Below are 12,175 nucleotides of genomic sequence, written 5' to 3'. Positions count from 1 at the left end.
CTAATAATTAGCAAATCTACATTTTCTAATAGAAATATTATATTTTAACTATAAACTGTTTTAAATTTAAAATTGTTAAAGTGTCACAGAAATTATTGTACAAACTCACCATTGTTCGTGTCGGTGTGATGGTACTTCTTCATGGTATTGGAAAATTGAAATAAGAATAATTTTACTTTACACCGGTTTAAATAGAGAACCTTTTACCTGTTGGTATAACCAATTTCCGGTCCCAACTGTCAGATATTAAAATTACCAACTAACCTTTGAATACTTAATTTTCAGTGAATTTCTTTAATTTTCTTTAATTTATCAATAATTTTATCAACACTGGTTTATTTGCTTATTATTTCAGTTCCATATTAACATATCAGAATTGGAATAAATAATTAAAAATACTTATACACACCATGACAGATGACTCACACCAACAATTATTTTCAAAGAAAGTTTGTAATTTAGTTATACATTATACATTTTCAATACAAATGTACATATTTTAATTTAATTAACAAATAATCACTTAAGTTTGTTCTGTAACTTTGACTAAGCTGAGTTAGTTATCATAGAATAAGTATTACAATTATTTATATTGTTACATTGAAATCAATTATTTAAAGTTTGTTAAAGTATGCCAATATTAACACATCAAATAACTTTGATATCTAAAATTAAAAAATTTTAGATTTTTATTAATATCAGCTTGTTTCATAAACTGGATAACTTAACTTACAGCATTTAAAATAGAAGAAGAACTGTCACACTTTAACCTACATTTGTCAAGTTTACCTCTAAATCTGATATACAACACATAAAAAACTCATTGTCTCCTAGTAAGAAATGTAGTTCTTTTGGAAATCCTCTCCTTTTAAATTAAATGTGTGTTTCGTCCCCCGTTTTTTTAAAGTGTTTTCTGTGTGTTTCTGTGTGTGTAAAAGTGTCTTAATTTAATTTTAACATAAAAATCTTTGGACTTTACAATAATTTGCCAGATATTGCAACAACTTTATCAAAGAAATTTTGATAACTACAAGTTTATACAATTGCACACCCACACAATCTGTACATCCATTCCTATTCATTGTCTTACAACTGTCACCTTCCAAAACAAAACATAAAATCTCAATAAATAACACACAGTTCATAAATATATCTCCAGAATAAACTTAAATAACTTTAAATAAATTAATGGTATAGAACATTACTTTCATAAAACAAACAATACATTCCACCTATCTCTACTTCATTGGATAAAATCTGTCTCCTCAAGAACTTCCCAGTTTACTGTTAAACAATTACAATAGTTAACCTGAGTTCTCCAATCAACAATCCAAGATAGTTTGAACCATGTTCTTTCAACCATCAATTAATAGAGTACCGGCATGTAAGTAATGTTTATTTAGTGGTTTATTTATTGATTCATTACAGTTTAATAGACGATGTTACCAATTTGTGGGTCTTACCTTGTCTGCTTAAACATTTTATTTTTATTCATTTATAAAACCACAGACATGTAATATTGGCATAATTACTGTAATTTATATAATTTATATCACCTACCTATGTTTTTTATCTTTATTAGATAACACCCTAATATGGTATTATTGTTTTCAGCATTTTAACTTTGTATCGTGACCTGAAGATGCTTTGCATATTATAGAAAGCGAAACCGGTCGTCCGATTAGTTAAATTAAATTGATTGTGAGTAAGTCTAACTTATTATTTCTTTCACCGTCTCCTACTTTATTTGTCAAGGGAGATTCCCATTTTATCAGCTTTCTCCGAAGCAAACTGGAGAGCCTTCGTGACCAATTCATACCGACTGTCTTTTAAAAAGACTTCGGAGTTTTATTACGAAGTTTTCAAGGCTTAAACACTCCGTCTGTAAATACTCCCCTGGATTGTTCATAAATGAAGGAATCCGAGAAATTTGAAGCCCCGTGTTTTAATATTTTCCTTGGCTTCACACAATTTTTCTGCAACTTGAACTTCTTCTTCTTCTTAAAGTGCCTATCCGTTCCGGATGTTGGCGATCATCACGGCTATCTTTACTTTATTTATTGCAGCGCGGAACAGTTCAGTGGTAGTCGTGTTATACCACTTGCGTAAATTTTGAAGCCAGGAAATGCGTCTTCTTCCCGGTCCTCTCTTACCATTTACTTTCCCTTGGAGAATCAGCTGGAGAAGGCCGTAACTTGAACTAATTTATCAAAATGTTTTAAAATAGGTTTTACAGCTTCGTGATTGGCACTCCATCTAGTGTCAGATAGCTGCTTTATAGATCCACCGATTACTTTCATTATAATCCCCCATCTATATGGAGAGGACCAGAAGAAATTATATACACTTTCAAACTTTGCAAAAAAACCTTACACAACTAGGATTGTTTGAAAATGCATGAACTTTACACAAATTGATAGAATGGTCTGCGCAAACATGATTTGGCTAGTATTTCCTTGATCCTTGCTTGGATATCCGTATGGATGTCTCATTTCATTATCATGGCCTTGACGCATAGGCAAGATATTTTCAAACTATTCTAAAAACAAGAACAACGTAAGCTAATTACATGAATTTTGCTAAGTATCCTGGACGCATGAGTATGCTCTGAAATATATATGTGACAACCAACTACACAGCCACAACAACCACACACAACCAATGACACAGCTACAGAATTCCTTGTATTAATATGTAAGTACCTTTATACTTTTCTTTTACACATGCATAAACATTTTAGCAATAGATGCACCAGTTAACATTGGACTGAAGCTGGTTTTTTGAAACACACTTTATATTATAAAGCTAACTATGACTCTATAGACTTATCACTTTTTTATACTTTTGTATCACTTAGTATTGTATATATATATATATATATATATATGGATGTTTGGTTTCATATTGTTCTTTTTAGATGAACTGATGATGCTTTCTGAGCAGAAAGCGAAACGTCTTCAATAAATAGATGAAGTAGCCATCGTCTTTGTCTTTTATTTCTCCACTTTGACCGAAAAACCCACCACTCTTCGAGTGTACCTTAGTTTATATATATAAATATATATATATATATATATATATATATATATATATATATATATATATATATATATATATATATATTGCTAACCATCTTTTATATTTCATATATTTTTTATGTTATTAGTTGTTATTAGTATTACTAATTTATGTTGTTAGTTGTTTTTTATGTAACTGACTGTTCACTATATTTTCTTAGTACTATGTTTAATAAAATTTTTTGGTTTTCTGGTTGTATACATATTGTCTTACATATCGTCTATTTCAACCTTTAGTTACTTGATGGCCTGATGGTGCTGTATAACTTGTAAACGGCGATACCGGTAGTCCAATCTTTTATTAAGTAAAAATCTACAATGTAACATGAGTATAAGACCCTAGTTCCTGACATTCCCACTTACCATTAACATTCAAATAGAAAATTATGTTCTATTTACAACCTAAAAGGTAATAAAGGGTGTCTTAACAATTACAAGTGGACAGACTCTGATCCGAAGGAATGGATTTAGCGCGTTTTTTTTGGACTAATTTAATATTATTAATAAAACTAACGTTCTTATAACTTTAATTTTATTTTATATTTAAATATAATTTAAAAAAAGGACTGAATATTTTGTTGCGGATCCAGTTATGTGTTTATACAATCTAAACAAGTACTTTTTGTTTCAGGATATCTTCACGATATTTCTTCTTCAAGCTATACAACTTTTGTTCCAAAATCTGAACTACCTAGTCAACCACAAGCATCTTACATCACTTTAAGAAATGCTGAAGAACCAACTGACGTACGGTATGAGTATAACACTTCTAATCAAGTTCCAATCAAACACAAAAAATCTTTAGCAATGACTTATACAAGTACCGGAACAGCACTGAGTTTGCCTCCAAAGAAAAAGGATATATATCGACCTTACTCACTTGAAGACAAACCTTCTCCTCCATTTTTTCATCACACAATTAGAGTTCCAGCTGAAGAAGATCTTCACGCTGCTCACGCTATACTGGACTTAAGTGCTTCTACGACAGTTTTTTTGCCACCTCCACCGCAAATTCAAATACAAGAACAGCACCATGTATTGGAACTTCCTCCGGATGTCCAAGATCCAAACATTCCTCAAACAATGGGCGATTTAAGTCCGTCTATAAAGCCTGCTAAAACTATAGCGTACACTTATGAAGCCTTTTTCGTAAGTGACGGACGATCAAAAAAGAGACACGATTCTGAAGAATCAACCGGAAATATAACTGTAGTTAAAGTTACAGAGAAACCAAAATATACCTGCAGCGAGTGTGGAAAACAATATGCGACATCCAGTAACCTATCCAGGCATAAACAAACTCATCGAAGTCTGGATTCACAAGCTGCCAAAAAATGTATAACATGTGGAAAAGCATACGTAAGCATGCCAGCTTTAGCAATGCATGTCCTTACGCATAAACTAGCTCACCGATGTGGTGTCTGCGGCAAGCAATTTTCGCGACCATGGTTACTTCAAGGTCACCTCAGATCCCACACTGGAGAAAAACCATATGGTTGTGCACACTGTGGGAAAGCCTTTGCGGATCGATCAAATTTGAGAGCACACATGCAGACGCATTCAGCAGATAAGAATTTTGAATGCCCACGCTGCCACAAAACGTTTGCTCTCAAATCTTATCTAAACAAACATTTAGAATCAGCTTGTTTAAAGGAAGAAGTTATATCTCCACTAAGTTGTAAAGAAGAGCCAAGTTCAAAAGAAATAACTGTAGCTACACCTGTGCCAGTTCGCGTCTACGCAGGTTGATTTTAGTAATTGCTATTTATTCTTATCATAACAAATGAACCTGCGTTGACTACAAATTGGCAAAATCTTGCCTATGTGACGTCCTCTAACTCTTGCCAAAGTCTATATTTTTTCAATGTAGTATAATAATATTCTTGCACTATAGTTGGAGGAATCATGTAAATTATTATGGAATGAAATGCCGTGGCCTCTCTCGATCTGAGTTTGTCTAGTCAAGCTTTCTAGTCTTTCCTGTTAGTTTAGTTAAGCGTTACGTCGATGGCAAAGGCGAGCATGGCATGCCGTCTAGATTTATTTTTCGTAAGTGACGCCCCTTGTAAATATCCCCTCCAAAGAGATAACACATCGCAACACGTCCACTAATTTAGGATTAGTACATAAGCTGTACCTTTTAGACTAATAATTCAAAAGGATGTATATAGACAGCAGTTATTGCAGACACTGTTTCTTCTACTTTTTTTGCTGAGTTAAAGGTAGCGATCGAAGGAGGCTCTAGAGTACATTGGCCCTAAAAGGGAGATAAAATATAATCAAAATTATATTTTACGCACGTCGGAATTGATAGAAACAATATTATTTTTTAAAGTGCGTTTAAAACGTTCTATCAAACTTTCTTTTTGTGCATTTTTCAAATTATTAATGTCAATCATAGACTGAATTTAAGACTATAAATAACCAGTCAGTAACAGCTAATATTTGGCGTTAATCAAAAGATTTCTAAATCTGAAATAAAGAGGTTAGGATTTCCTAGAAAAAAATCTCGTATTATGTTTCTAGAAAAAAGCTTTATTAATAAAAAATTAGTCTTCCAATTAAATAGTATATTATTAGCTTAAAATAAATTATTCTCTGCAATGTACTATTTGTTATAATTAAATTCTTACTTGCAGATACATATTTTGATCAGCTATATTAAAAAAAAACATTGATATTATGTTTTATTTACACTATTCAATTTAGATTTTATTCTTTTGGGATTAAAAATTAAATTAATCATTAAATAATAAATATTTTAAGCATTGTATGATATACGCACATTTTATGTCAGTGTGACAGTCTAGCAAATGTGCGGTTCTTTGCATTAGGAGAAGAAAATCCACCGGCAAATAGCTACATGGAAGATACAGTCTCGAAGCTACTAGACTTTATAAAAAAGGTCAGGCTAGAGAATGTTATCTAGGACTAGAGGACCACAATAGATCTGAAAAGGTCGCAGTGGAATAGGCCGAAAGGCCACCTCTCTTAATCTAATCTAATCTATGATATACGAAACAACAATTAGGAAGTATTTAGTAAAAATATAATAAAACAGTTTAAAGCTACAGGATAAAAAAATCAACATTTAAAAATAATAAGGCCTAGAAAAAAATCTCTTAAATCATGTACTTATAGCAGACCGACAGATTAGCTGCATAATATTTTTATTGCTGTTTATGATAGATATTAACATAGCTTAATATCACAAGTCAAGGAAATATTTGAATCACGGAACAACGACATGATTATCATAATCCTATTCTTTAAAATCCTTTGGGAACTGTTCCATGATCAGATTTTATTCTTTCATGTGCTTTGCACTGGTTTTCTTGTTTCAAACTTCTATATAAAAATTAATATTTTATTCGCAAATTAATTTATATATCTTCTTCTAACCTCATACATCTTCTTCTAATACCGACTACATCTCTCTGTAAAATATTTTTTAATTTTCATTGGTCTGGAAGAATGTCCAATGAACTACACTGGTTCTTTGTTCTCTTTTTTTAGCTATTGCAAATTAAGCTCTATTTGGATAAAGAAAAAACACCTAAATAGTGACAACGTACAGACTTTAGACCATGGTCTTTTTAAAGAAAACTTCAGAATATCTCAAAGCCTTCGAGAAAACCGTGTTCAGGATTAGTTTGAGCAACAGGATGCTGAATACCAACATTCATGGCAGAAAAAAATTACTGACATCGGGAAACGTATGCGAGACTTAAACGCAAAGAATAATAAACTGGAGACCAAGAGAAAACAGGAGAGGAGTGCACAGACCCCAGAGAAGTTGGACGAAAGATATTAAACATATCGTGGGTAGGCAATGGATGATCATTGCTAACAGTAGACATTAATAAAAACATATGTAAAATGTCTATGTCTAGCTGTAGACAATCAAAAAGGACTTAGGAAAAAGAAGAAAAAAAACAAGAAGAAAAGAAAGAAGAAGTAGCGTAAGTGGTTTATCCGATTATCTATGGATCTACAACTGGCAAAATTGGATCACACTTTAAAATTGGTTGCTTAATTGAAGCTTCTTTAGTCCATACCCTGACCTTGAGTAATTTTTTCTGTACACAAAGTATACCTAGTACAAATTTCGTTAATCAAGATTTCAAAAAACTTTTTGTTGTATCTTTGTACAAAGTATATTATTTTATACAGTTTACAATTAACCAATAAATACAAAATCATGAAGTAATATGAGATAGATAATTTTTATTGGCAACTGAATACTTTCATAAATACAATGCTTTAAACTCTATTTGTTACGATAATGTTTAGGACAAAACACTTTAGAATACCAACTTTGTATTATTTTGAAATCAATAAACAAAGTGGATATTCGATAAATTGAATGCTTCGGTAAATTATAATAAAAACTAATTTGAAATTTAAAAGGAACAAATTAATTTTACAAATAAACTTTCTGGTATTAATTCTGCACTTCTATTATCGACTGCAGCGATTTTGACGAAACGAAATTAATGTAAATGTATTCCAACTCCTTCCTTCGATGTCTTTAACGAATAACGTGAAATTTTCAAGGTTCTCTAAGACCGAAAGCAACGTTTCAAATACAACGAACTTATGCAAATACCTAGTATTATTAAACATATTTAGATTAAGGAAGGAATTAATACGTTAAAGCGGTTCCTGCCGCATAATTTAGTCGCATTTTCCAATCCCGATCCCCCTATGTATTTGGAGAGTTCCTTTTAGGATGCCAGTTCTCGGAGATTATTAAAACCCACTTTCTGGTTATTAGCTTGGCTATAAAATCACATCAGAGCCTTAACTTGCCACCCTGAGGTGGGATAAAGACAGTATTAGCCTTTTCAAATTTATGTTATTAGGAGGAGAGCTTTTTCTTACTTTCTATAACGAGTTATAACATGTGCAGCTAATTTAAATATAAATAAAATGTTTAGTTTTCGTAAATAAGCTTTAAACGCTGACATAATTATAAAATTACATTAGAAATGGTAATAAAAACAGGCAAATAAAGAGTTAAATGAAGCATTAGGCTACGACTGTAGAAATGACTTTGGTAGTTTCCATTTCTCTCTTTATATATAAAGTTTAGTTTGTTGGAGTTAAAACATGGAAAGATGTGAGAGAGGAGTAAATGAAAAACTATTCTGAAGAAGACTTTGGTTTATAACCAGCTGTAATGACACAGATGATTATGAATATACTTCCACTTCGGGATGCAGGCCGTCACTAATGGCTTTAATATTTCGTTGTCCTGTACTAATCTCATTTACTGTTTGGCTGTCTCACTGCTCTTATATCATCTACCCATCTCTTTTATCCTATCCTATCCATAAGTCTTTCTGTGCTTTTGTTTTCTTGTTTTTTGGTCCAGGATTCTCCAGATCTATCTATCATCGTATCTGCATATATTATAGGCTTATGGACTTCATAGTTATTAACATGGTCTTTAAGTATTAGTACACAGCGATAATATACAAGAATTAAACACTTTCCTGTTTAAGTATCTAGAAATGTAAATGTTGTTTATTTTTCGGCCATTTATTGAGATACCCATTTTCCCATCCTTAAAGCGCGCTTCTCATAATATGCTTTCCATATATATTAAATAATTATGGAGACAGTATATATCCCTGTCTGACACCTATTTTGGATGGAATTTATTTGAGCGTATGCCAAGCATTTCAAATGTTCCAGTAGTGTATTCGTATAGTTCACTTATAAGCGAAATTAAGTGTTGTGGTACGCCTACTTCTTTTAGTAACTGTCATAAGGGTTGCCATTTTCCCTGTCAAATTCTTTACGATAAATATCGCAAATATCAAAATTCATTGTTATCGTTTTTAAACAATAAATAATAAAATAAACATATTGATCCTTTGGAGCCCCTGTGCACTTGCCAGCAACACAGTTTCGTCTGCATATCTATCATCATTTCATCTTCTGATTCGTCCAAGGTTTCTCTAGAGATGTTTTCAGAGTTAAATGTTTTCAGAGTTATGTTAAATAATGCTGGTGACATTATGCAAACCTTTCTAACTCCTTTTTCGACTGTGAAGATCTCGGACAGTTTAATAGCACTGTTCTGCTCTGAATCCAAATGGAGTTGAATTACCAAATCAAATTTAAGAATTTTTCTCGAAAGTACCACTAATATGGACTCCATCAGTGCTCTACTCTCGCTTCATTTACCATGAAGTCTACAAGTTAATTGTTTTGACGGATTTAACTTTTGTGCATTAGCATAGTTTATCTAAGGCCTGCAGTGTTTTAAAGCTGTATTCCACATCTCGAATCAACATATTTGATACTCTGATATTTACTACTCCTGTGGATTAATAGTGGCATTTTGGATCACTGGCACTAGGTTCTTCTGTTTTTTTTTTTCTATATATTTATTATGTTTCTCTATCCTATTTTTTCTGCATATCATTTTATATATTTTTGTTTACTTACTTCTTCTTTAGGTGTTTCCACACGATTTTTTCATTTTTTTTTATGTAAAATTTTAAAATCTATGTCTTGTTTTGTTAACTCTTCCTTGTATCACTTAAATCTTGTTTAATTTTTATTGGTAAGTGTTTCTGTATTGTGGTTTATCATAAAAGGTTGCGTGGAATTTGTTTTAAGAGATATATTTGTTTATGTATATTTGAACTTTTCTAAAATGGATTTTAATTGAGGTTTTTTTACTCTTCTTACCAAGTCTCCTATTTTGGTATACCATTGTCTATTTAGTTCTTCCATTTTTCTTTTACAGTATTTGACAAATTTTTTTCTTTGTATTACTTTTGGTTTTGGAATTGGTTAGGTTAAATATGTTGTATAGCATGAACTTAGTTTTTCTCAGAGATTTTAGGGTTTTTTATAGGAATTTTTTTAACATGGTTAAATATGTGCGTTTCTTTATTGATAGGTATAACACGACTCACATGTATCACATAAATACGTTAGACCATTTGACATCTGCTAGATGCACATGGTTATTACATCCCTGATACCCCCATAGGTGTAACGTAGAGATTATGGTTTCCCTGGCATCGAACTCGTTAAAGGAGAGACCAGCAGAAGATGCAGGTTTCTTCCTGGGGCGTCCTCGTCACAGTCTTGTCACTACAGGTGTGTGAGATTTAATCTTATTGAGGTTAGCGCGTGTGTAACAGCAGATAAGTGTAATAAATCATTCGCACATTGGGTTAAAGATAAAAACTAAGAACAACGACTTTTTATTTACGTAAGATAAACGCTAAAATCTGTCACATCTGTACACTGTTATTGTATAATATAATTATATAATATGATCTAATGTATTTGTTATAACAATTAGGGTTGAAAAAAATGGTAGCATATGTTGTACCAATGTTATGTTTTAGAGGTTACTCAAACTGATTTACTGGCAGACATTTACAGTAATATTAGCATTCTTTATAGGAAATTTTAATTGCCATTTTAGTGTGATGATAGTTATGACTTCTTCTTCAAGTGCCCTCTCCGCTACGAAGTTTGGCAATCATCATTGCTATTCGTATCTTTGAAGCTGTTGCTCTAAATAATTGGTTAGATGTGCACTGGAACCAGTCTCTTAAATAGCGCAGCCAAAATATACGTCGTCTCCCCACGCTTCGTTTGCCCTGAATCTTTCCTTGGATAATTAACTGGAGCAATCGGTACTTTTTCCCTCTCATCACATGAGCAAGATATTCCAACTTTCTTCTCTTGATGGTGATCAACAGCTCCCGTTCTCTGTTGTTTTGTTCATTCTTCGAAGAACTACACTATTTTTGTTATTTTGTCTCTCCAAGGTATTAAGTTATGACTGCAACAATAAATTAGCAGTAACACACAATATCGTTGGCTGTATCGTTGGGGTCATTAAAAGAATGATTATGTAATCATTCTTTTAATGACAAATTTCAAATTCTTCACATTCAAAATAAAGGCCGTAAGCTATCTTTGTTAGAATCTATGGAATTTAACAAATTAAAAAACACAGATATAATTCTGAATGACCAACTTGAGTCAAACAGTTCTCCCCTCCTCAACCTATTTCACTAAAGACTATAAAGTGTAAACGCATGCCAAAAATAGATCACTTGAGAAAGACACTCTGCCGAAACAGCTGCAGTGATAAGATTTTATAATAAATTTTGTGGAAGTTTTGAATACAAAGTTTACAGGGTTCTATTAAAATACAATAAGGAGGTACAAACTTGTAATTAAAAAAATTGCTGCCACTTTATTACCATTTTTCGTATATTTTTTTATATATAGCACATATTGTACCTACAAAAGGGTTATTATAATCTCCAGATAATGTCATCATTTAAGCATCTCTTCACACGTATCTAGTCCTGTATGCTAGTCAATTATTTATTTCAATTAATTTATTACTACTAACTAATCGAGGTTCGTCTAAGACGTTACTTTAAAAAATGTAAAAAGAAAATTATACAAAGATAATTGAATGATAGTTTTGGCAGTATTTTTGCAAGTATTTATTAAAAATATATTTATTAAAAATTAATGTAAATTTAAGACTCGTTGTCGATGTCATTTGATCAAGTTAGAATGGGTGATGGAATGAAGAAGGTTATGAAAATTTGATAGTTTTTTTAACTTAACAATAAGAGCAACTTTTTGCTCTAGCAAGTATTAAACCTAAATGTTTGTTGTAATTTGTTCCAATGTCTCTCCGTGGATTCATTCACATTTCCTATTTTATGAAATCTATTTCTTCCAAAGATCTAAAACTTGAACGTTAAAGTAAGTTATAAACCTTCAAGTAGAAGTTATTTATTTCTTTTCTAAGACTCATTTTTCAATCCTTAATTTTTCATTCGAATACAATCAATGAAACAAACATTCGACTAATGTTCCATTTACGTCTCCACTTTTGGTCTTTGGAAGTACGCCAGTATCCGTTTTCATTTAGAAATTTCTTTAGATGTTACAACTATCCACTCCACTTTTCTTTGAAAACATATTTTCTAATAACTTTCTTTAAATCCTTTAAATATTTTTATATAAAATAAACTTAGTTATTAAATTAATCAGGTATTATTTGAGAAATAAAATTTGAGGTAAAAAAACTTAAT

At 31.5% G+C, this 12,175-nt stretch overlaps 1 protein-coding gene across 1 annotated transcript in view; it reads left to right on the top strand.

Moving 5' to 3' along the window:
- scrt (scratch) overlaps positions 1-5,688 on the top strand; it is a 73,114-nt gene extending 67,426 nt beyond the window's left edge. The window contains exon 2 of the mRNA XM_072537355.1: positions 3,709-5,688. Within this exon, the coding sequence (XP_072393456.1) occupies positions 3,709-4,826 (1,118 nt within the window). The 3' untranslated portion in view covers positions 4,827-5,688. The remainder of the gene's footprint in view (positions 1-3,708) is intronic.
- The last annotated feature ends 6,487 nt before the right edge of the window (positions 5,689-12,175 follow it).

Source organism: Diabrotica undecimpunctata, chromosome 7 (genome assembly GCF_040954645.1).
Source record: "Diabrotica undecimpunctata isolate CICGRU chromosome 7, icDiaUnde3, whole genome shotgun sequence".
NCBI classification, from domain to species: domain Eukaryota; kingdom Metazoa; phylum Arthropoda; class Insecta; order Coleoptera; family Chrysomelidae; genus Diabrotica; species Diabrotica undecimpunctata.
Note: the sequence above shows the minus strand (reverse complement) of the source record. Positions and strands in the feature narration are given on the sequence as shown.